This window comes from Balaenoptera acutorostrata, chromosome 16, assembly GCF_949987535.1.
Source record: "Balaenoptera acutorostrata chromosome 16, mBalAcu1.1, whole genome shotgun sequence".
Taxonomy (NCBI): domain Eukaryota; kingdom Metazoa; phylum Chordata; class Mammalia; order Artiodactyla; family Balaenopteridae; genus Balaenoptera; species Balaenoptera acutorostrata.
In genome coordinates this window covers 73,221,622-73,242,919 of record NC_080079.1, presented here as the reverse complement: position 1 = coordinate 73,242,919, position 21,298 = coordinate 73,221,622, and the positions used below count along the sequence as shown (strand labels likewise).

Sequence of the window (21,298 nt, the reverse complement as noted above, 5' to 3'; positions counted from 1 at the left end):
CTCAACCGGATGTAGAATTTGTCTCCTCCATTCCCTGAAGCCCTGGGCTATTACGCTGATTGTCCTTTTAAGTTCCCACAGCACCTAGCAGAAGCCCATCAGAGCACTTACTATGCTGAAACCGCTCTGCTTCTGTCTGACTCCCCAGCTAGGCTGTAAAGCTCCTTGAGGACATGGGCTCTTACTTACTTCATAGCCCCAGAACCTTGTACGGTTTTGCACCCCTCCGCCCCCCAAAAATGTTTAACTGCACAAAATTTGTTAAACTGAAGTAGAGAAAATGATCCTCTATGAAAGTGTAATGGTATATATTCAACATAATACACATTTTAAGTCATTTATCTATAAATATTTATTAAATACTATTGTGTAACTTCACGCTTAAGAAATATCAAAACTCGTAAACACTCAACCATACAGGCTAAAATGAAAGGGACCGACAGACAACAGCATTAGGACTACTGAACAACAAGCTCTCATACACTGCTGGCAGGACTGTAAACTGGCAGCATTTACTAAAGCTAAACACAAATGCACCTGGTGACCCTGCATTCCAGACTGGGGATATGCTCAGCAGAAATGAGTAAGAATGTTCTTAGCAGCATTATTCAGAATGGCCAGCCCCAAACTGGAGATAATTCCAATGTCCATTAATATCAGAATGATATATAAACTCGGGCATATTCATACAAATACTACAGAGCAATGAAAAGACTGAACTTCTGCTACCCATAGCAACAAAGGTACTACTTCATGAAGTTTAAAAACAAGCTAAACTAACCTGTGGTGACAGACGAAAACAGTGGTTACTCTGGGGTGTTGGGTGTTGACTGGGAAGGGGCGCCCATGAGGACACTTCACAGTAACTGAAATGTTCTCTAACTGCCCCCGGGTAGTGGGCACTCAGCGGGGAACCCAGCTGCACCTTATATGTTATGTGAAGTCATGTTGCAACAAAGTTAAGAAAAAGAGAACCTGTGAACTAAGGCCCTGAAACTATGCCAACACACTGGCGGTAGAGCCATGAGACAAAAAAGTAAATGGATCAAACTATCTCTGACCCTTTGCTAGGAAGTGGAAAAGAATGTTTTTTAAAAGAAATATACTTTTTTACATACACAAATGGTATTCCTAAATGGTTTCAACTTTGGCTTAAGGTTCAAAATACTGTTTCCAGATGATGGTCCACTTGTACATAAACTAGGCAACTTGGTTATGTTATATATGCCAGTTACTTAGTACCGAGTTTTAACCAGTCATTTTGCTAAAATTCTGAGAAATCAGCTCAACTCTGGCCTACAGAATTACAGTGGCTATTTGTTACTAGCGATATTCCAAACGAAATTTATTTTACTCTGTTTATCTACTTTAACCTAAAATCTGCTGCCACCTTTTAGTGAAACAAAGGAATTAAAATCTTTATAATATAGGAAATTGTATTTCCTGTTAAAATTTTGAAGAAAAAAAAAAAAAAAGAAAAACCAAAAACCTTGAGTACTGGAAAACAACTAGGTTGTATTTTTGGTCAATATGTCCGATACTATGAATATTACCAGTTCTGGGAATGAGTTTTAATATTAATAAAGGAATATTCAATTTAACCAAACACCTGACAGGATTCCTCACTGACTATTTTAAGGAAAATATGCAAATAAAAAGATTAACAGATTTAAATACATTTAAAAGCAAGAAAGAACAAAAGTATCTAAAAATTATACATGTATGCATCCAGAACAAACCCTGGGCTACAGTATACCTAAGAGTGAATTATAGCACCTTTAGACATAAAATGTGTTAAATTACAATCTCGTATATGTATATATAAAATAGAACATTTAATACCGGTGAACTAGGTTATAAGCGGCACTACGCAGACCTTCCTGAGCGGCTGACACTGTGCTACGAGGTGACACGGGGGGACGGGTGAGACCCACTCATTCTTCAGGGATTTGTTTCAGCACCTGCAAGGCACCAGTCCAAGTGCTCGTTAATCTGAGACTCCGCAACTTCACTCTGACAAACAGGACAGTGAACCATTCTGCTCTGACTAGATGAACTGCCGGCGTTCTGTGCTGCAGCCGTAGGATGGGAACCGCATGCTGGCTCGTTACCACCACTCTGCATTTGCTCGTTCTTGATAAAAAAGTTCTCGAAAACAGTCCTGTCTTCGAGCCTGGGTCGTTTACGTGGGAATTTATATTCAGGCCCACCTGCATCCTGGGGTGCAGCCACAGACGTCGATTCCACTGCTTTGAAAGGATTTCTTCGGGGTATGTTAGAAGATGTCACCCTCCTTTGAGCACTAGAAGAGACCGAGTTTTTAATGACGTCACCAGCCGTGAGGCTCTTCATCGGAGACCCACTCACACTTCCGAAAGCCTCGCGCTTGGGGACCGCGACACTCGAGAAGTAGTTGCTGACAACAGTTTGGTGACCGGAACTGAGGGCAGCGGAGACTAGGGAGGTTTTTCCACGTGAACCGTTCTGTTCAAATGTCACCTCAGGTTTTGAATTGGGTCTTAAGGCATTTGCTGAATGGCCCTGATTTAAAAGATCCTGGGTTTTAACAGCATGTGAAGTGATACATTTCCCAGATGAAGGCAAATTGCTGGTTTCCCCTAGAACATACCCTTTCCCACTGAAAGGGATTAACAACTGTGTCTCTTCTCTGTTCGGTTTACCTGCAAAAGAGGCAAATAAGATTCTTCCTTGGCTCAAAATTCGTACCATAACAAATATTAAGCTAATGGACAGCTTTTCCAAGTGAAGAACTACTCCTTCTGTCCTGCATCGGAACTGTGTTGTAGCTTTCTACTACTGGGAGCCGGACAATCCTCGGCAGTAGAAAGCTGTGGTACTGAGAAAACATACAGGACAAAAACACCCTCTCGTATCGAGATAAGCAGTTCCATCACGCAAACATCGACAGCAGTCACTTTTACCTTGAAAATTGCTTTTAGTATTCTTAAGTGTCATTTCAGAAAGGAAAAATCTGCTACCGCATTCTTATCTTCCCAACTCACAAAATTGAGGACATAAGCTCTCCACATAAATTCTTCTATCACTTCTCAACTTACTAATAAACACTTCAGAATTTGAGAAATACAGCGTGTGTCTGTTGAGTCCTTATCACATCAAATCCACAACTTCCCAAGGGAAGAAGCATTAACTTTAGTAACCTTGTTACCCCTTCAAAAGGCAGTTACTCTAGGGGCTTCCCTGGCCGTCCAGTGGTTAAGACTTCGCCTTCCAATGCTAAGGGGTGCAGGTTCGATCCCTGGTCAGGGAGCTAAGATCCCACATGCCTCCAGGCCAAAAAACCAAAACAGAAAACAGAAACAACACTGTAACAAATTCAATAAAGACTTTAAAAAAAAAAAAAAGTGAAAGACATTATAGAGCTAAAAAAAATTTGAAAGAAAGAAAAAAAAAAGGCAGTAACTCTGAACTGCACAGGAAAGGGATAAATCTTGAAGATGAAGTACTAGCATAATACATGTCATATCCTTTTCCCATTCTTCTCCCTATGAAAATACATACATCAACAGAAGTCACTTGGATAGGCTCCAACTGATAGGAAGGGGTGTAGCTAGGACTTACATTCCGGGCATTGTTATTTGAATTACTGTTTTCATTTTGACAATCTTTCTGCCTTCTCTTTCTATCCTAATGACCCAGTGAGTCAGGATAGGGAAAGGGACTTTACCCTCAAATTTTAGCAGTGGAAACTACGTGTACTTTTACTCACATCTATATACAGCAGAGGATATTTTTCTACCACCATTTCATGGACAATGGGATTTTTGTTTTTTCCCTTAAGTCCACACTTGAAAACGTCTACACTGGAAACGATCCTTAAGCTCATCTAACGCCAGTTCTCTGATGGACAGCACTGTCTTTGCGTTACAGCCACAGCCGTGGAAAAGCTGGAAGAACATAAGCAGAGTTACCTTTATTCTCTGCTTCTGATGCTGGCTGCTTTCCGAGTTTTGTCTTTCCTTTGCCTTTCTTTGAGTAGCTCTCGGGCTCCTTGATTTTGATGTAGGTGCCGCCGCAGGTTTTCTGGTGCTCAGCCCACCAGCAGTCCTGCGCAGAGGGCGCCCTGTTGGTGGCGCGCTTCACGTAGCCGTAATACGGCTTCCTGTGCTGACACGGCCCATCGCAGCGCCACCAGTGTTGCCGGTACTCGTCCACCTCGTCGTGGAAAGTATGGTACACCTGGGTCGAGACAAAGCTGTCAGCGTTAAGTAGGCAGGTTAACAAGTGTAAGAAAATAGATAAGCACTATATAAGCAGCCCCCCGCCCCCTTTTTTAACTTTCCAGTTTCCCAGAGCTTTCTGAAGTTGTGTTTTGGGAAAGACAGTAACGATATTTAGCTTCTCTTCAAAAGTTCATTTTAACGGGAAACAGCAGCACTTAATTTAGTGCTTCATGAACTGTGTAAAGACAGAAAAAGGTGAGACTAGAAGACAAAAAAATTAAAAATAAAAAAAAAAGCTTCCATAAATGCTAAAAGTTTTAGAAACCCTATTTCTAAACGACAAAAAACCAGGATAAAGACAAGATTTTATATAATGCTGTAATAAATAAGAATTGTTTCCACTGCCAAGTTGGACTCTTCCCCTGTAAGTAACCAAAGGGCTCTGAGGACTATTTCCTGTAAATGCTGGACCCAAACACAAGTGCCAGGCCTCGCGTCTGTCACACCTGCTCTGCACATGCGCCCGGCCCCGCCCATGTCTTCATAATAAGCCTTCGGGCTATCACTTCATCTGGTTATAGGTGAAAAGCTCTCCAGGACTTGAATGTTCTCAGCCGGTACCCCTAGTGGCTATTGCCGGCCTGGCACAGGGAAGGTGCTCAGTCTGACTGAGTGAAAAGCTTCATTGAGTCAAATAAAATTCTCTGTAAACGTGCTTTTCAGTCCTTAAACAGGATCCGTTTGTTTCACCCTCTAGATGAAATCTTACTTAGAACCTGAGCAGGAGACAGAAAGGATGGTTAGCCCTCCCACCCTGGTACTACCGAGGATGGCAGGGCGCCATTTTAAAATTGATACTCCTGAATGACTCTGAGCACCTTTTCCTTCTGTCCTGTGAGTGAAACATTACTACTTATAGAAGGAGCAACAGCATAGGAGTTTTGCATTTAACTCTTTAGTAAAGTCCCCTTGTGGGAAAGAATGCTAAGCTTTCTATAACTCTACAGATAAATAGTTTCATAATCACCATCTCTCCATTATAAGCAAACAAACTCTATTATTTGGCAAGCACGCAAACAATGCAAATTATAGCCGGTGCAGAAGAGACTGGAGGACAGAGGGTCTGGGAGCATGGAGGTTTGCAAGACCCTGCCCGCTCTCTCATGTTGAGAATACCCCGCTTAACAATTCAGCGGCAAAGACGACAGGGAACTGGATCTGTTTTGCTTCCGACTTCTGTAATTCCTATAGCCTGGGGATGTAACTTTTTAACAATGTAGTCACTAAAATAAAATTGTTCTCAATGTGGATGCCCTGTGGAGTCTGCTGTAACCTGATGTAACCCGTGAAAGCAAGGGGTGTCCACTTGATTAAACCTCCTAGATGAAAACACAAAGACATCCAAGTTAAAAGGGCATATCCTCTTCCAACTGAACAACAGGAAGTATACTAGGATTTTGCTTAAAGTGTAAATTCTAATGAAGAAACTAAAAGTCTTTTATACTAGCAACTCCGTAATTCTTTTGCTAATCTGGATTTTATGTGATTGTGTTAATGCAAGCCGCTTCCCTGATGTTGAAGGAACTCTGTCCGGTAATTAAATGAGCTCTCTAGAAAACTAAAATGACGGCTAGAAAATAATACACGGGGGGTGAGCACTTCTCGCTTTCCATCACACTGGCCTTTATTGCCTTTTAAAGGAAGGAAATAGCTGAACACACCAAGGCATTTAATCTTTGTAGGAATTAATATTTCTGTTTGGTTCCATTCAATTCAATATTTGCTAAGCGCCTGTGGAGGCACTACATTACACATCTTATGCAGAGGTATGTAAAGATAGGCAAGAGCCATCCCATGAGAGGTATGAAAGTAGAATAAAATAGTGTAAAAGGTTAAATATCTGCTGAGGAGGTCCCGAGGAGGGAGAAGTTATATCTCACTGTAAAGATGGAGATCATATTGACAGAAAATAGGAGAAGTGGCATATTTTAGGAAGAGGGTATATGAGGACAGGCACGGAGGTGCAAAGTCCAGTTAGAAACGTTAAGACATAAGCAGGAGGGTTGCAGAAGGTAAGAGAAAAGGAAGAGCAAGGTTATCTGAAAAAATGAATCAGCAATAACAAAAACAGCTAATACTTAATGAGTACTCAAACTGTGCTAAAATGTTTTGCACGTACTTCCTCTAAGCCTCACAGGACCCGACGGGTAGGTGCTGTCATTACCCTGCTTTCACGTGAGTAAACTGAAGCGTAGACGAGATCAGCAGGTCCCACAGTGAATCAGTGGTGCCAGTGTCTGGACGCAAGCAACCTGACTGTTCCTGCTTTTTTGACCCCAGGCTCCGCCACCTCCTACGATATCATGCAGAAATACGAATCAAAGACTTCTGATGAAGGGAATGACATATGAAATGGTAGCAGAATACAGGACAGACTGGAGGGGGAGACGACAACGAGGCAACAGAATCAGGAGCGGACGGCAGTCGTCCAGAAGAGAGGCACGCAGGCCTGCAGTAACCCTGTGCAACGCGCTGCCCTAGTTGTGGCTGGAGCCTTCAGGGTATCGCTGGTGCGGCTGCCCTCCGCCTACGTGGTCCTCGACAAGCCAGCCAGCTTCTCTGGGCCTCTCACTTGCTGTGGAAAATCCTCAAACACAGTACTCGTTTCTACCCACTTCTCTATTTTCAGGAAGTACTGAATAAATAACTACTGAATATCATAAATGTGTGTGGCTTTATATACCGTTATATTGGCTCCCGTCAGGCGATTGATGCGATGCATATGTTTACAAAACTCTGGACCGTGCCCTTCCCGATCTTTATCGTTATTCGTGACAAATAAATAGGCATGTATCATTTCATGCAAGAGGGTCTGAAACAGAAAACAGTCAAATTAATTTGTTATGGTGCTTTTGAAAATAAAAATGCATTTTCTTACTCTACCTGGGGTCTTAACCTTCTTTGGATCACAGGCTCCGTTCAGAAACTGAACAAAGTCATGAACGATCTTTCTAGAAAACTTACATAAGCACACATTCACAAAACTTTGCCTCTATAATATCCACAGCTCTGTAGGTCCCAGGCTAAGAACTCCCTGTTCCAAGAAAGCCTTTTTAATTATTAATCAAAATCCAGTAGAAAAGACTGACAAATTCAACTACATGAAAATTTTAAAATTCTGTATGGGGAAAAAATTTTATAAGTAAAGCGAAAAAAGAAACTCAGAAAAATACAGGTGCAACCATCTCACAGCCTATTAATTCCTAAAATATAAAGAACTCCTAAAAGTCCACAGGGAAATGACCAACAATCCAACTTTAAAATAGGCAAATGTCACGGACAGGTAAGAAAAAATGAAACATAAATGATCCGTAAACATATGAAAAGTGTACAACGTCATTTATAAAAACAGAAATGCAAATTAATACATTAGTATACCACTTCTTGCTTATCAAGATTGGTAAAACTCCTAAAGTTTGACACCATTAGTAAAGCTAAGGGAAAATAAGCACTCCCATATATCACTGGTAGGAGTGCAAAATGGTTCAAATTCTCCTCTCCCTGGGGAGGAGAATTTGATGACATCTAACAAAATTACAAATCCATTTCTCGTTGAACTCAGCAATACCCAGACTAAAATGAAAGGCCGTACATATGAGGTATTTTCTCGGTGGCACTGCTTACAAAAGCAAAAGAGTGAAAACAGTGTTTAGCAATAGGGGCCTTGTTGAAAGAAGAGCCACATAATGGATTTCCATGCAGCCATAAAAAAGAAAGAAAAATTTCTCTATGAAATGATTTAGAGGAGGCTACAGACTATCATTTTAATGAAAAAAGGCAAAGTACAGAAGAGTATACACAGAATTTTGTATAAGAAGTATGCTCTGTGGTGGGGAGGGGATAAGAGTGGATATAAATATTGGCAAAACAGAACGATAGAAAAAAGAAACTAATAACAGTATCCTTTAGTAGGTAGAGAGTTCAGAATAGAGGGATGGGGGAGATCAAGATTTCTTTAGAAACTATATAGAAACTATTTCTATAGTTTTGGGATTCTGAATCATGTAAAAATTTAAAACAAACAGTAAAACCTGCTCATTCCACACCAAGGATGCGTTTAGGTGCAAAGTTAACAAAAGCACTTAAGGCTGCTATTTCATACTTTATTCTAAAAAAATGTGAATACAAAAAGTGAAAATCATAAAGGTCTTCAAAAGCATACCTTTTTCATAATCCTCCATAGTTTTGTGAAAAAAAGAATTTCCATCAGAAGAACTAAACTGGCATTAATGAATTTTAGTCTTATAAAATTATGCTGAACAGCAAAATGGGAGAATCAAACATTTTAACTTGGTCATTATGAAACCATCTCTTTTAAAATTATCAACTCTATCTTTTCAAGAAAATGCCACTCTATTGAGACTTAGAGTCAAAGGCCATTCTACATTTCAGACGTCTCTCAACATTCTAAAATAATGATAACTATTCTCAGAAAGGAGAAACTACTTAGGTTCCTGATTTTTGGTCCAATTTAAATACATCTCGAAAATGGGACATGGCATTATACTGAACACTTCTATTTTTATATATCTACCATTTTCCACATTTAGGCTCTACACAACACGGTCCCAAAATACCTCTATGTCCCACCACTGTTCTACATCTGGCCAAAAACAACTACTTCTGGTCCTAAACATGCCATAAGTTTAGTGGCCTTGCTTTTGTTCACAGCACTCCCATTCCTTCTGCCAAGACAGTCTCCTCTACTCTGTGTACATGTGAGAATCCAACCTGTCCTGTCACGCTCACCCCCATGTTTTAATTTGCAGCAGTAACAGTTCTAAGGGGACAGGACAAGAGCTTTAGAGCAGGGAAACCAGAGCCTAAACGAAGGATCTGGTACTCACTCTCCACGTGATCCTGGACAAGTTACAACTCGCTCCTCATCCTGAAAATGGAGATATCCTAATCTTGCAGGGCTGTGGTAAAGGCAAACACTAGAATAACTAGGTTAGTCCGGCACACAGTAGGTGCTCAATAGTGAGTGGTAGGCGTGGTGCTGTTACTAGTAATAAAATCCACATCTCTGAAGCTTTCCTTGACCTCCTCAACCAGTTTAAGTCTTTTTCTTTTCTGAATCCTACTGATCATAATTTAGGCAGCTACTTTCTATACAGGCCAGAGTCCCCCTATTCTTCCTCTGTCCACCTTCCTGATCTGATGTTAGAACTTTCTGCCAACAGCAAATGCTCACTTGAAGCATTAGCACCTATTTCCCATTTTCTTCTTGCCCATTACCTTAAAATGAAAAAAATTGTTCCTGTGTTAATCATTTATGCAACAAATATTCATTAAGCAGTTTTCAGTTAGGGCTGTTCCAATTAGGGCTCCTGGTAAGGTTGATCTGGTTAATCATATTGTTCAACTTTTTGTTTTTTTTTAATTTTTACTATTTTCTTTTTCTGCTTATTCATTGAATTACCAACGGAGTTCTGTTAACATCTGCAACTATGACTGTGGATTGATTATTTCTCTTTTTGTTTCTGCTAATTGATGCTTCATGTTGTTTAAAGCTATGTTATTACTTTTACGGTCATTATGCGTTTTTATTTAATAGATTATTCTATCATTATAAAATGCCTCCCTTTTTTTTAGTAAAACTTCCTCCCTTAAAATCTTTAGATTAATACTAATAGAGCCATAACAGCTTTCTGTTGTCTAGTATTTGGATGATATGCTTTTTCTCATCCTTTTATATTTAACATATGCGTGTCTTTATTTTAAGCATGTCTCTGTTAGTCTAGGATGTCGTTTCATGTTTTTAACTGGAGTGTTTGGTCCATGTACATTTAACACAATAACTGCTGTTCTTATGTCCACCTTTCTCTTTATTTGACCTGGGCTTTGTTCCTTTATTCCTTTCTTTCTTATTAATTGAGTTATTTCTGTTGTACCATTTTACATTTAGTGGCTATTTACCTTTTTAAAACTGTGGTAAAAAAAAAAAAAGTAACATAAAATTTACCACCTTAACCATTTTAAGTGTACGGTTCAGTAGTGCTAAGTGCATTCACATTGTTGTGAAATCCATTACCTTTTATTACCCTTAAAAACATATTTCCAAGCATGTTTTAACTTATTTCCCATCCAACCTCTACCACCTATGCCCTCTAGTGCATACGTTTCAGGTGATATAATTGGGGCAAGACCACTCACACTGGCTGTATCTTGGGGATCTTCAGGCAACTATTCGACTCAACTAAACATAGTCTGACAGCTCCTACAGCTCCATTTTGGTAGTAGGAGTGACCACCAGCTCTAGATATGCAGTGTGCCCTCACGCTGGTTTGTTCTGCCAGCTCAGCTAACACGTCCTGGGAGGACACCATGGCGGCTGAACAGAGGAGAATCAAAATCTGTGTGTCTCAAAACAAAGATCTGGATCCTAAGTTTTTCTCTGCTTCTAAACCAACCACTTTGCCTCTCTGAACCTTGATTATCTCATTTATAAAAATGAGGACAACACACCCTGAACATAAACAGGATTACCGTAAAGATCAAATTGGGTGACGGACCTGAAAGCCTCTATCTTCGAAACACGGTAAGATTATAAGGGAATCACTATTATTTGCCCCGCAATAAAAGTTCGCAGTGAGGGAAAACGGGTTTTTTCTTCTTCACGTGCACAAGTTAATTTACAGCAGTCTAAACCAGTAACACGCGTTTCTGAATTACTGAGCTAAGCATCAGGTTCACGCAAAGAATACCTCCACCAGATCCTTTCTTGGTCTCAACTTTAAGAGGGGTTCACTGAGGCGGATGGAACACATTCCGCCCCTGCCTTCGTAGCTGCATATCCCAGCGCACCTGGAAAACAACCACCACAAAACCGTCGCTTAGCAAACATACGCGACAGGGAAGCGGACGGGAAAGGGCAACCGCTGGTCCCTTCTCGCACGGTCCAGACTGAGCGGGCTCTGGGACGGGGCGGGGCGGGGTGGGGGCGCTCTCGAGAGCGCACGCGCAGCCGCTCGGCGGGGCGGTCCCTGCCTTCAGCGCCAGTTAGGGAGGCACGTGAGCAGCAGGGGCTCCCCGAACCGCAGCCGGGCCGTAAGAGCTCGAAGAAGGCCGTCCCGTTCTGCCGCTCCCCGCCTCCTCCCTACACGCCACCGTCGGTCAGTCGTCGGTGGCGGTGACGGCCAGGTCTCCAGCAGCCTGTGTCCAGAAGTATCGAGGAAACCCACATACGCAGCAGCATGGCACTAGAAACACACTTCCGTGTCGTACCTTCATCTCTTACTTCAGGGCGCTTCGCCTCCATCCAAGAGCAAGCGCGGTGGCCTCGAACCGCACCGTCAATTTCTCAACTCCGTTCGTATGCAGGAGCAGGTTACCTGCAGCCGGCATTTCCCGGACTCGGCGTGCCGGAAAGGGCTGCTTTGAGACGCACCCCGCACCCCCCCCCGAAGATCCCCTGGACCCAGAAGTAGGGAAACGCCAGCCCCTTCCCCACCCCGACCCGCGAGCTCGCGGCCCAGCGGCGGAACCCGCCGAACCCGGCAGGGACTGCACGCGTCCCGGGGAAGAAAGCAAGCCGCGGCCCAGGCCTCCTTTCTCAGGGGCGGGTTCCGGCTGCTTCTCCCGCCTGGGTCCAAAAGCGCTCCCGTAAGCCCCATCAGAAAAGGGTCAGCTCATCGTCCTAACGCCAAGGAACGTCCCCTTACAAGCCAAACCGCCGCGGGGTGGGCCACAGGGCTCCCCTGACGCTGTCTGGGCGGGACAGAGAAGGGCAAGGAAGGGAAGGGACACAGGACCGACGGGCCGCCTGCCCGCAGCTCCAGAGCCCGGGCTGAGGCCGCCGGCGCCCCCCGCCCCCGGCGCGGCTCGGGACTCACAGCGTCATTCGCATGCTCCACTTCACCTCGACCGCCTCCAGACAGCCCCAGAAGAAACGGTCGTTGAACTGCACAAACAGGGCCTGCAAATCGGGGGTGGGGTCCACCAGCTCCCAGGACGCGTCCACCAGAGACAGGGGCTCCTGGGCCAGATTGCGCTCCGAGACCTGCAAGTTCCACTCCTCCTGAAGCTGCAGCGCCAAAACCAGGTCCTCATCCATGGCTGCCGGGGTCCAGGGCGGGGGACTCCACATCTCGGAGCCTCGGACGGCCGGGTCGAGCTCCTCCTAGGAGATACCGGCCCGCGGGTCAGCCCGCCGATCTCGCGAGACTCAGGCAAACTGGCTCGAGAACGGAACTTGTCCCAAACGCCAAAGTCAAGCTTCTGGGGCTCAAAAAAAAAAAAAAGAACCCCCCGTGACAGCACCTCCCAGTGGGCTCAAAACTTGGGTTCCCAGGGCTTGAGCCGGAGGCAGGTTTCAGAAACCTGGTTACCGCCTTCACGATTCGCGAGTAACGTCAAACACCAACGTCACACTCGGTTCTGGCGCAGTACCTACGTCTCTCTGCCCCGCCCTCCACTCGGTTCCGCGATAGCTTCTTCGGCGCATGCGCTCTAGGCCGCTGGCGCTGCTGCGCAGGCGCACCGCCTGCTCCCGGCCTCTTGCGCAGGCGCAGTGCCTGAAGTTCATAGCCGGGCGCAGGCGTACTCGTCTCTCTTCCAGCCTGCTTCCGCAGCCCTGGAGTTGGACCCGGCTTGGGTGGGCCTCGACAGCGGCGGCACCGGCGACGGCGATAGTGACAGGGACTGCGTGAGTCCCGGACGGAAATGGCGATGGCGATGTCAGACAGCGGGGCGAGCCGCCTGCGGCGGCAGCTGGAATCGGACGGCTTCGAGGCGCGGCTGTACGTGAAGCAGCTCTCGCAGCAGTCGGACGGAGACCGAGACCTGCAGGAGCACCGGCAGCGCATCCAGGCGCTGGCGGAGGAGACGGCGCAGAACCTGAAGCGCAACGTCTACCAGAACTACCGACAGTTCATAGAGACGGCCCGCGAGATCTCCTACCTGGAGAGCGAGATGTATCAGCTCAGCCACCTGCTGACCGAGCAGAAGAGCAGCCTGGAGAGCATCCCGCTTACCTTGCTGCCGGCTGCCGCCGCCGCGGGGGCCGCCGCCGCCTCCGGAGGGGAGGAGGGGGGAGGCGGCGCGGGGGGCCGCGACCACCTCCGGGGCCAGGCTGGCTTTTTCCCCAGCCCCGGGGGCGCCTCCCGCGACAGTTCCGGGCCAGGCGAGGAAGGAAAGCAGCGCACTCTCACCACCCTGCTTGAGAAGGTGGAAGGCTGCAGGCACCTGCTGGAGACGCCGGGTCAGTACCTGGTGTACAACGGGGACCTGGTGGAATACGAGGCGGACCACATGACCCAGCTGCAGCGGGTGCACGGCTTTCTCATGAACGACTGTTTGCTGGTGGCCACTTGGCTGCCACAGCGGCGGGGGATGTATCGCTACAACGCCCTCTATCCCCTGGATGGTTTGGCCGTGGTCAATGTCAAGGACAACCCGCCCATGAAGGACATGTTCAAGCTGCTCATGTTTCCCGAGAGCCGTATTTTTCAAGCGGAAAACGCAAAAATCAAACGAGAGTGGCTGGAAGTGCTGGAGGAAACCAAGAGGGCCCTCAGTGAAAAAAGACGCAGGGGGCAGGAGGAGGCAGCTGCCCCTCGAGGGCCACCTCAGGTGACTTCCAAGGCCAGCAACCCATTTGAGGACGAAGACGACGGCGAGCCAGCTGTTCCCGAGGCAGAAGAAGAGAAGGTGGACCTCTCCGTGGAATGGATCCAGGAATTGCCTGAAGACCTGGATGTCTGTATTGCCCAGAGGGACTTTGAAGGGGCCGTCGACCTGCTGGATAAACTGAACCATTACCTGGAAGATAAGCCCAGCCCACCTCCTGTAAAAGAACTAAGGGCCAGAGTGGATGAGCGCGTCGGCCAGCTCACTGAGGTGCTAGTGTTTGAACTGTCCCCAGGTCGGTCCCTGAGAGGTGGTCCCAAGGCCACCCGCCGGGCGGTTTCTCAGCTAATCCGGCTTGGCCAGTGCACGAAGGCTTGTGAGCTCTTCTTGAGAAACAGGGCAGCGGCTGTGCATACTGCGATACGCCAGCTTCGCATCGAAGGTGCCACTTTACTCTACATTCATAAGCTCTGCCACGTCTTCTTTACCAGCCTTCTGGAGACCGCCAGGGAATTTGAGACGGACTTTGCGGGCACCGACAGCGGCTGCTACTCTGCCTTTGTGGTCTGGGCGAGGTCCGCCATGGGCATGTTTGTGGATGCTTTTAGCAAGCAGGTGTTTGATAGTAAGGAGAGCCTCTCCACGGCGGCTGAGTGTGTAAAAGTGGCCAAGGAGCACTGTCAACAACTGAGCGACATCGGCCTAGACCTCACCTTCATCATCCACGCCCTCCTGGTGAAAGACATCCAAGGGGCCTTGCACAGTTACAAAGAAATCATCATCGAAGCCACTAAGCACCGCAACTCTGAGGAGATGTGGAGGAGGATGAACCTGATGACTCCGGAGGCCCTGGGGAAACTCAAAGAGGAGATGAAGGGCTGTGGCGTGGGAAACTTCGAGCAGTACACGGGGGATGACTGCTGGGTGAACCTGAGTTACACGGTGGTTGCTTTCACCAAACAGACCATGGGCTTCTTGGAAGAGGCACTGAAGCTGTACTTCCCGGAGCTGCACATGGTGCTTTTGGAGAGCCTGGTGGAAATCATTTTGGTTGCTGTTCAGCACGTGGATTACAGTCTTCGGTGTGAGCAAGATCCAGAGAAGAAGGCTTTTATCAGACAGAATGCATCCTTTCTGTATGAAACGGTCCTCCCCGTGGTGGAGAAAAGGTTTGAGGAGGGTGTGGGGAAACCCGCCAAGCAACTCCAGGACCTGAGAAATGCATCGAGACTGATTCGTGTGAATCCCGAAAGTACAACGTCAGTGGTCTGATGCCTGGACCTGTTTATGTGTATACGTGTATGTTGCTTATGGATTATTTATATTAAGTTGCAGTAGCATATTCTTTATAGTCTCAAACATGTCTTAAAAATGAAAGATGCCCTCTGGGATAGAAGTGCAAAAGCAAAAGGAAAAAGAAAAAAATGTTAAATTAAGGCCATATGACAAAAACGTTGGAATTATTGAAATATATAATATGCTTTCCTTTTAAATTATGCAGCTCTCTAATGCATATATCATCACACTATAGCATTTCAGCTTATCCTTTGACTCACGACACACTTTCTCACAGTGCAGATTATGCAGCGCCGATAAACAATTATCTGTAAATACAGAGTTTAAGTATGTTGTGAATGTCTCCCCGTTCACAAAAATGTTAGGTTTCTTAAAGGGTACTGTGGCATATAAAACACCCTGCGCCCTATACTTCCACATCTTAAAACGTGTTTGGACAATTTGGGGGAAAGAAAGGAGTTGAGGAAATTGGTTTTAGGGTAAACTTTGGTCAAAAGAATTCCCTCGTGAAGGTAGCTAGTGTGCGGACTTGAGTACTCCAATCCTTATAGAGCACAAGGGGAAGCTGTCATGAACACAGTTCCAACGTAGTTGAAATGGCTCATCATTTTTAGCTGCTAATTAGCAGCTTGATAACACTTGACTTGGGAGCATTTACTTGAAAATCTTAAGAACTATCATCAATTTTTTTTTTTACGTATTTCTGAGTTGTCTGAAGTTCCCCTTTAGCATATTAAAAAAAATAAAAAATGAGACACATCGAAGAACCTGACAGCACTTTTGATGTGGGTTACACGTAGCGGCTCAGACTTCATGCAAGTGGGAGAAAAGTTTTCAGATTTCAGGGTCTGGGTGGGTGGGAAATTAGGGAAAATGCTATGCAGACCCCACGGTGTTCTTAAGTATGACTGCTTTGAGCAGAGATTTGTTTTTGTTTTTTCGTGGCTAACTGGATAGTTTTCCGTGGCTAAGGGTAAGTGTTTTTTCATCTCAGAAAAGTGAGACAGTGTGCCCAAAGGAAGGAGGGGAAGAACCTTTGGTGACGCCTAAAATGCTCCAGGCTGCATTTTTCTTGTTTTATTTTTAAATTTTATTTGTTTTTCAAACTGAATATAATGCTTACTTCAGATTGTTTAGTAAACAAAAATAACTAAAGAAATTCGAGCTTCCCGAGGTTTCTAAACTTGCATCCATTGTATACTGATTATCTGGCCTTTCTCATACTTGGAGACAAACTGCTACAACCCATTTTCCCCCTAACTTATAGTTGTGATTCTTGTTCCTAAGTGTCATTTCTGATGCCGATGACTTCAAAAGGTCGTTTCCTTTATCTGAAGGAAAATAGTGGTATTAAGACTGTGGGAATTATGTAAAACCTAAAATAGCTTCTAATAGCAGGTTAGGGTTGTAAAGCTCCTTGACTTAATTACTCATATGCCTGACGAACCTCTTATTTTATATTTAGCTCTGCATATCTAAAAGGTTGGAAATTATCAGAGTTTAAGATTTTCTTTGACATTTTTTTCACATAACTTTAGCATTTGCTAGATAGTAACCGTAACTGGATATCTCAGTTGAATAAACAGTTATAATCTGCCTTTTTGTTTTTTAAGATCACTGGAAACTTGAATTTGATAAAAATGTTATGATTATTTTGTGCCGCTTAAAGTTTCTAAAATCATATTGTATGAAACATGTATTGTGTCAGTATTTGATGCTGGGTCCATGAAACGATACTTCTGAAATCAAAACTTCTCTTACGGCATGAAGTGATAAAAACCTCAGTGCGTATGCGCTCAGATGCTATTTAAATGGTAGACTCTTCACAGAACTGTCTGCTTTTTAAAACTGGAAGTACAGAATTTTCTTGTGTTAAAAGCTGTGTGTTCCTTAATCAGAGTTGTAGCTGGAGGAATTAGGCTGTTGGTGAATCAGGTCGTGTGGGAAATTGATTAAAGACCATCGCTGTTGCAACGTGCCTTTGTGCCAGGAGAGAGCAATTTCGCTGCATTTCCTCCAAGTGGGGTCAGAGCTCTTCTCTCTAGTTCTCATTCAGTTAGACACCAAAACAAGGTCTGAAAATGGAATGCGGTTAGAGATTGCCCAAAAATATAGTACATAACGGTATTATACCATTTAAGTGTCGATTGCCTTGTCTAGGTTGCTTCGAAGATAACACTGTCACTTGAGCTTGAAATCAGACTTGATTGAATTAATTAGTGTTGAAGAAAGACGCCCTGTGGAATTAAGTCTGTTTTTGATTAAAGCCTCATTTCACTTAAGTGCTGAAAACTCACTTATTTTTGTTTAAAACACTACCTGTGGTTGTTACCAGCACTTGTACTTTGCAACTTGCTTTCCTGGGATTGGGAATTTGGGACTTGACGTGTAGTATAAAATCAGTATGTGTACATTTTGCTTATTGGTATGCTGTGATCTGAGGGAGTCTTGAAATGTTTTACCAAAATAAAGCTGAAAATTTTTCTTACACTGGATAAAATCGATTGATATTACAATGTTATATTTATTTTTTTTCTTTAATGAGGATTTAATATTGTTATGTTCATGTTACTGAAATGTTTTAAAAGCCTAGGTTGTTTTCTAGTTTTTGTTTTTCTACATGAGGAGTAATAGGTACAAAACTGTTAGCTTATTTAAGTAAGTGTTCTGCTACTATCAGAATTGTGAATTAAGTCAGATTGCAACTTTTTAGGATTCCCTTGAACGGGAGATTTCAGATGTACAAAATGTGAATTTACTCTAAAAAATGGGTGTTAGGGACTTCCCTGGCGGTCCAGTGGTTAAGACTCCGCGCTTCCAATGCGGGGGGCGTGGGTTTGATCCCTGGTCAAGGAACTGAGATCCCGCATGCCACAGGGCGCAGCCAAAAATAAATAAATAAGTAAAAATAAAAATATAAAAAGTGGGATTCATACCATCTGCACATCTTTCAGTGAAGAAAATATAATGTGGGCTATATGACCTAGGAACTAGGATCATAAATGACAAGGATCTCTTTTTTTTTTTAACGTGGATATTGCGGGAACTATCACGCATAATTGATTTAACAATATTTAGCGAATGCTATGCCTCACATTGACTAAAATGCGGGGTGGGGAGGACAAAAAGTTAAGCATGCTTTCACTTAATATGCTTAAAAATTGGTGAAAATAGAATAAAAACTTGGAAAAAATAAATTAGCAAATGAAAGGCAAGACTGTTGCAAATTAAATTCAGCAAAATTAATTAGTTTATCAATAAATAATTGAATAATTGCAAACCGTGTTGGAAAAAAAAACAAAAACAAGACCAAACAACCTGCGTGTCGCAGCTTAAGTGCCATGAGAATGCTGAGAAGGAAGAGGGCAGTGTTACTCTGAGGAGTTTGGAAAGGCCTCGTGGAATTGTTGGCCTTGGAGCAGGTCCTGGAAGAAGGGACAAGATTTAGGTGTGCAAGGAAGATGGGCATGCAAGTGTGAGCAAAGACACACAGTAGGAGCGCGTGCGTGCTTGGGACAGTCTTGTGAAGTAATGTCACTGTCACAGCGCCGTTGCAGATGTGCTAGAGATTTGAGGAGAGGAACGCTGTGTCTGTAATTCATCCCTACTAAGGAAGCTTCCATCATGCAGAGGGTAGGAAGTAAGAAGTCCACGTCATCCTGCCCGAGCCCCCGGTGACCCCCTCAGCATAGGTGCCACTGGTAAGAGCTTCTCATACATCTTTTCCCCAGAAATTGGACTGTACGCCACCTACTGTTGAGCTCTTGCTCTTATTCGAGTGCCACCAGTTCAGTATTTCTCAGAAGTGCTCACATCTGTACCTCACCGGGCTGGATTTTTCTGTGATTGAACAGCACCCAGTCACAATGAATGGATCTGTCAGGATCGCGCACTTTCCAATTACTTTGCTGTCTTCAGGTTTTTTTTCAGGTTTTTTGCCAAAAATCCTGAAAAAAGCTCTCGGTGCATGTATCTTTGCTTACATGTGTGACTGTGTCTTAGGACACATTTCCAGAAATTGCTCGGCCAAACCGTACATTTTAAATTTAGGTAAATGGGACTTCCCCGGTGGTGCAGTGGTTGAGAATCTGCCTGCCAATGCAGGGGATACGGGTTTGAGCCCTGGTCCAGGAAGATCCCACATGCCTCAGAGCAACTAATTTACATCTTTTAACTCAATTTTGAAGTGTTTTCACACACACACACACACACACACACGCACACAAATTGGCATGCAACAGTTGTCCTAAGGTAAAACACAGTCACCTTAAAACTGTTGCAAGTATTTTCACCCAAGGTTGAAAAATTGTTTATCCTGAACATGAAAACCTGTAACAAATTTAAATTAATTATATAAAACTTGTTACTTGTAGTTTTCCCCTTGCAAAGATCCAAAAAAAAAAATGTCCAAGTAACTAATATACATCAGTCACAACATGGTCCTGGATCATCCCCACACCAAAACTAGATGCTCCTTTAATTTTAAACCCATCATCAGAGACCAAGAGAACATCATTTCGTTTTATACAAAACAAAATTCACATGTGCCGAAAAAGAAAGAGCCAAAAAAACCAGAAACAAAAACCCTAGTACTGACAGTAACGTTCAGTACACTAATTAGTGGCCAAAATGCCACTGATCAAAAAATAAAATAGTGGCTGTATATCACTGCAAAGAAATCCAAGAGGCTTTTAACCCTTTGGCATCAGAAATCCAGATTTTTCCAATTATGTGAATGCATACCTCCTACGTGCCAAGAATAGAGAAAGTGTATGTGCCGGCATAGAAAAAAAAGAAATACCGTTCACTGCACCACCCAGAGAACTGGCTTTAACAGAGATTTCTTACAAGGTTAGGCAGAAACCAAAAAATGGTTATTAGCTGCTTGTGTCAAGAATTTTAAGTGGAGGTGATTGAGTTCTAAGGTTCAAAGTAAAACTTTAAAGGGGAAAAAGGTTAGGCTGGATAGAAAATGTCAAGACTCAGATTGTTGTTTCTGATAAGGACTCAACAAAATGAATCTTTAATGACTTGAACTGCAGGATAAGGGATCCCAAGAATGCAGTCATTTTTAGTAAAGTGCTATCAGTAAAGTACTATCCTGAACAAACTGCATTTTATGATGAAAACAAAAGGAAAGAAGATATAATAAGGACTATACACCTATATTCCACTCGCAGTGTTTGAGTTCTGGAAGGACCTGTATAATGAAGGAAGAATTCAAATATGAAATCATGCCAATCACATGTCAAATTTTCACTATAACTTTCCTAAAAAAGTGTTTTCCCCCAATATCTGTTAATCACAAAGAAACAGAAGCTGTGAATGTACAGTTCAGAAAATAAAAACGGAGAAACTAATGACATTATTATGACCAAGATGTTTGGTAAACAGTGAATTATGAATTTGGGATCATCAGGAAAAGGCTTTTTAAACAACCCTCTGGACTTCAAAAAATCTCTTCAGGTAGTAGATCTGTCCCAGTGTCATAGCAACTAGAACAAGAACTTCAAAGAAGGACCAAAGGGCCACTCTGCTGTTTGTGTTGTCATTGATTGCTCTGTGTCTTCTCTCCCAAACTTCCATGTATTCCTGTTCATGCTTTACAGCCGTCATCGCCACCGCGAGCTCATTAATCATTTCGTCTAGCTTGTTCTGTTGAGCTTCTGTTTCCATGTCTTGTCCTTTTGGAGCCTCCCCAGTATCAACGGTGAACATCACTTTGTCTTTGGGGTCATAGTGGACATCCTATTGCTAAAACAAAACTTATTATGTTCCATCCACGTGAGCAGCAAATGTGTATTTCCCACTGGACTCCCGGTCTCCTTTATAAATTCCTGTATTATCAGGCCCTGTAATTTCCACGTCGATGTCCAGGAAGCTGCCCTTGGCCACCTCCAAGATGAGGCCCATCTCAGTGCCCGAGGTGACCCGCTGGAAGAAGCACTCCTTGGCAGGCCCGTCGACGCTGACGAAGTAGCCCGAGGCCGTGGCCGGGAGGGAGGCCAGGAGTGCCAGCAGTTCAGCGAGTGTCCTCATGGTGGGGCTGGGTCTGAAGCCAGGACCCAAGACCGGGACTGCGGCTTCCAGACTATTCCGATTGTAATAAGATTTATTCATTTTTACTCGTCTGTGAAAAAAACTTACCAAGTTTTGCTTGTAATTTCTAT

General features: G+C 44.0%; 2 protein-coding genes and 1 pseudogene across 8 annotated transcripts; 1 reads left to right on the top strand and 2 right to left on the bottom strand.

The window, feature by feature from the left end:
• Positions 1 to 327: 327 nt before the first annotated feature.
• On the bottom strand, positions 328 to 12,646 carry SPRTN (SprT-like N-terminal domain). 7 transcript variants are annotated; one of them, XM_057530651.1, is made up of 6 exons: positions 12,525 to 12,646; positions 12,098 to 12,384; positions 10,970 to 11,069; positions 6,946 to 7,074; positions 3,951 to 4,218; positions 328 to 2,681 (listed from the first exon to the last, which is right to left on the bottom strand). In XM_057530651.1, the coding sequence occupies exons 2-6, from the start codon at positions 12,349 to 12,351 to the stop codon at positions 1,942 to 1,944; spliced, it is 1,491 nt and encodes a 496-aa protein (XP_057386634.1). In that variant the 5' UTR covers positions 12,352 to 12,384; positions 12,525 to 12,646; the 3' UTR covers positions 328 to 1,941. The 7 variants fall into 7 exon arrangements, with proteins under 7 accessions (XP_057386634.1, XP_007173834.2, XP_007173835.2 ...); XM_007173772.3 differs by having other exon boundaries at positions 12,098 to 12,638; XM_007173776.3 differs by having other exon boundaries at positions 2,149 to 2,302; positions 12,098 to 12,630.
• Positions 12,647 to 12,788: 142 nt separating this feature from the next.
• On the top strand, positions 12,789 to 17,616 carry EXOC8 (exocyst complex component 8). Its single transcript, XM_007173777.2, has one exon. It carries the CDS (start codon positions 12,927 to 12,929, stop codon positions 15,102 to 15,104), a length of 2,178 nt encoding a protein of 725 aa, XP_007173839.1. The 5' UTR covers positions 12,789 to 12,926; the 3' UTR covers positions 15,105 to 17,616.
• A 2,837-nt stretch (positions 17,617 to 20,453) lies between these two features.
• Positions 20,454 to 21,167, bottom strand: LOC103006076 (transmembrane emp24 domain-containing protein 2-like; annotated as a pseudogene).
• Between the last annotated feature and the right edge of the window lie 131 nt (positions 21,168 to 21,298).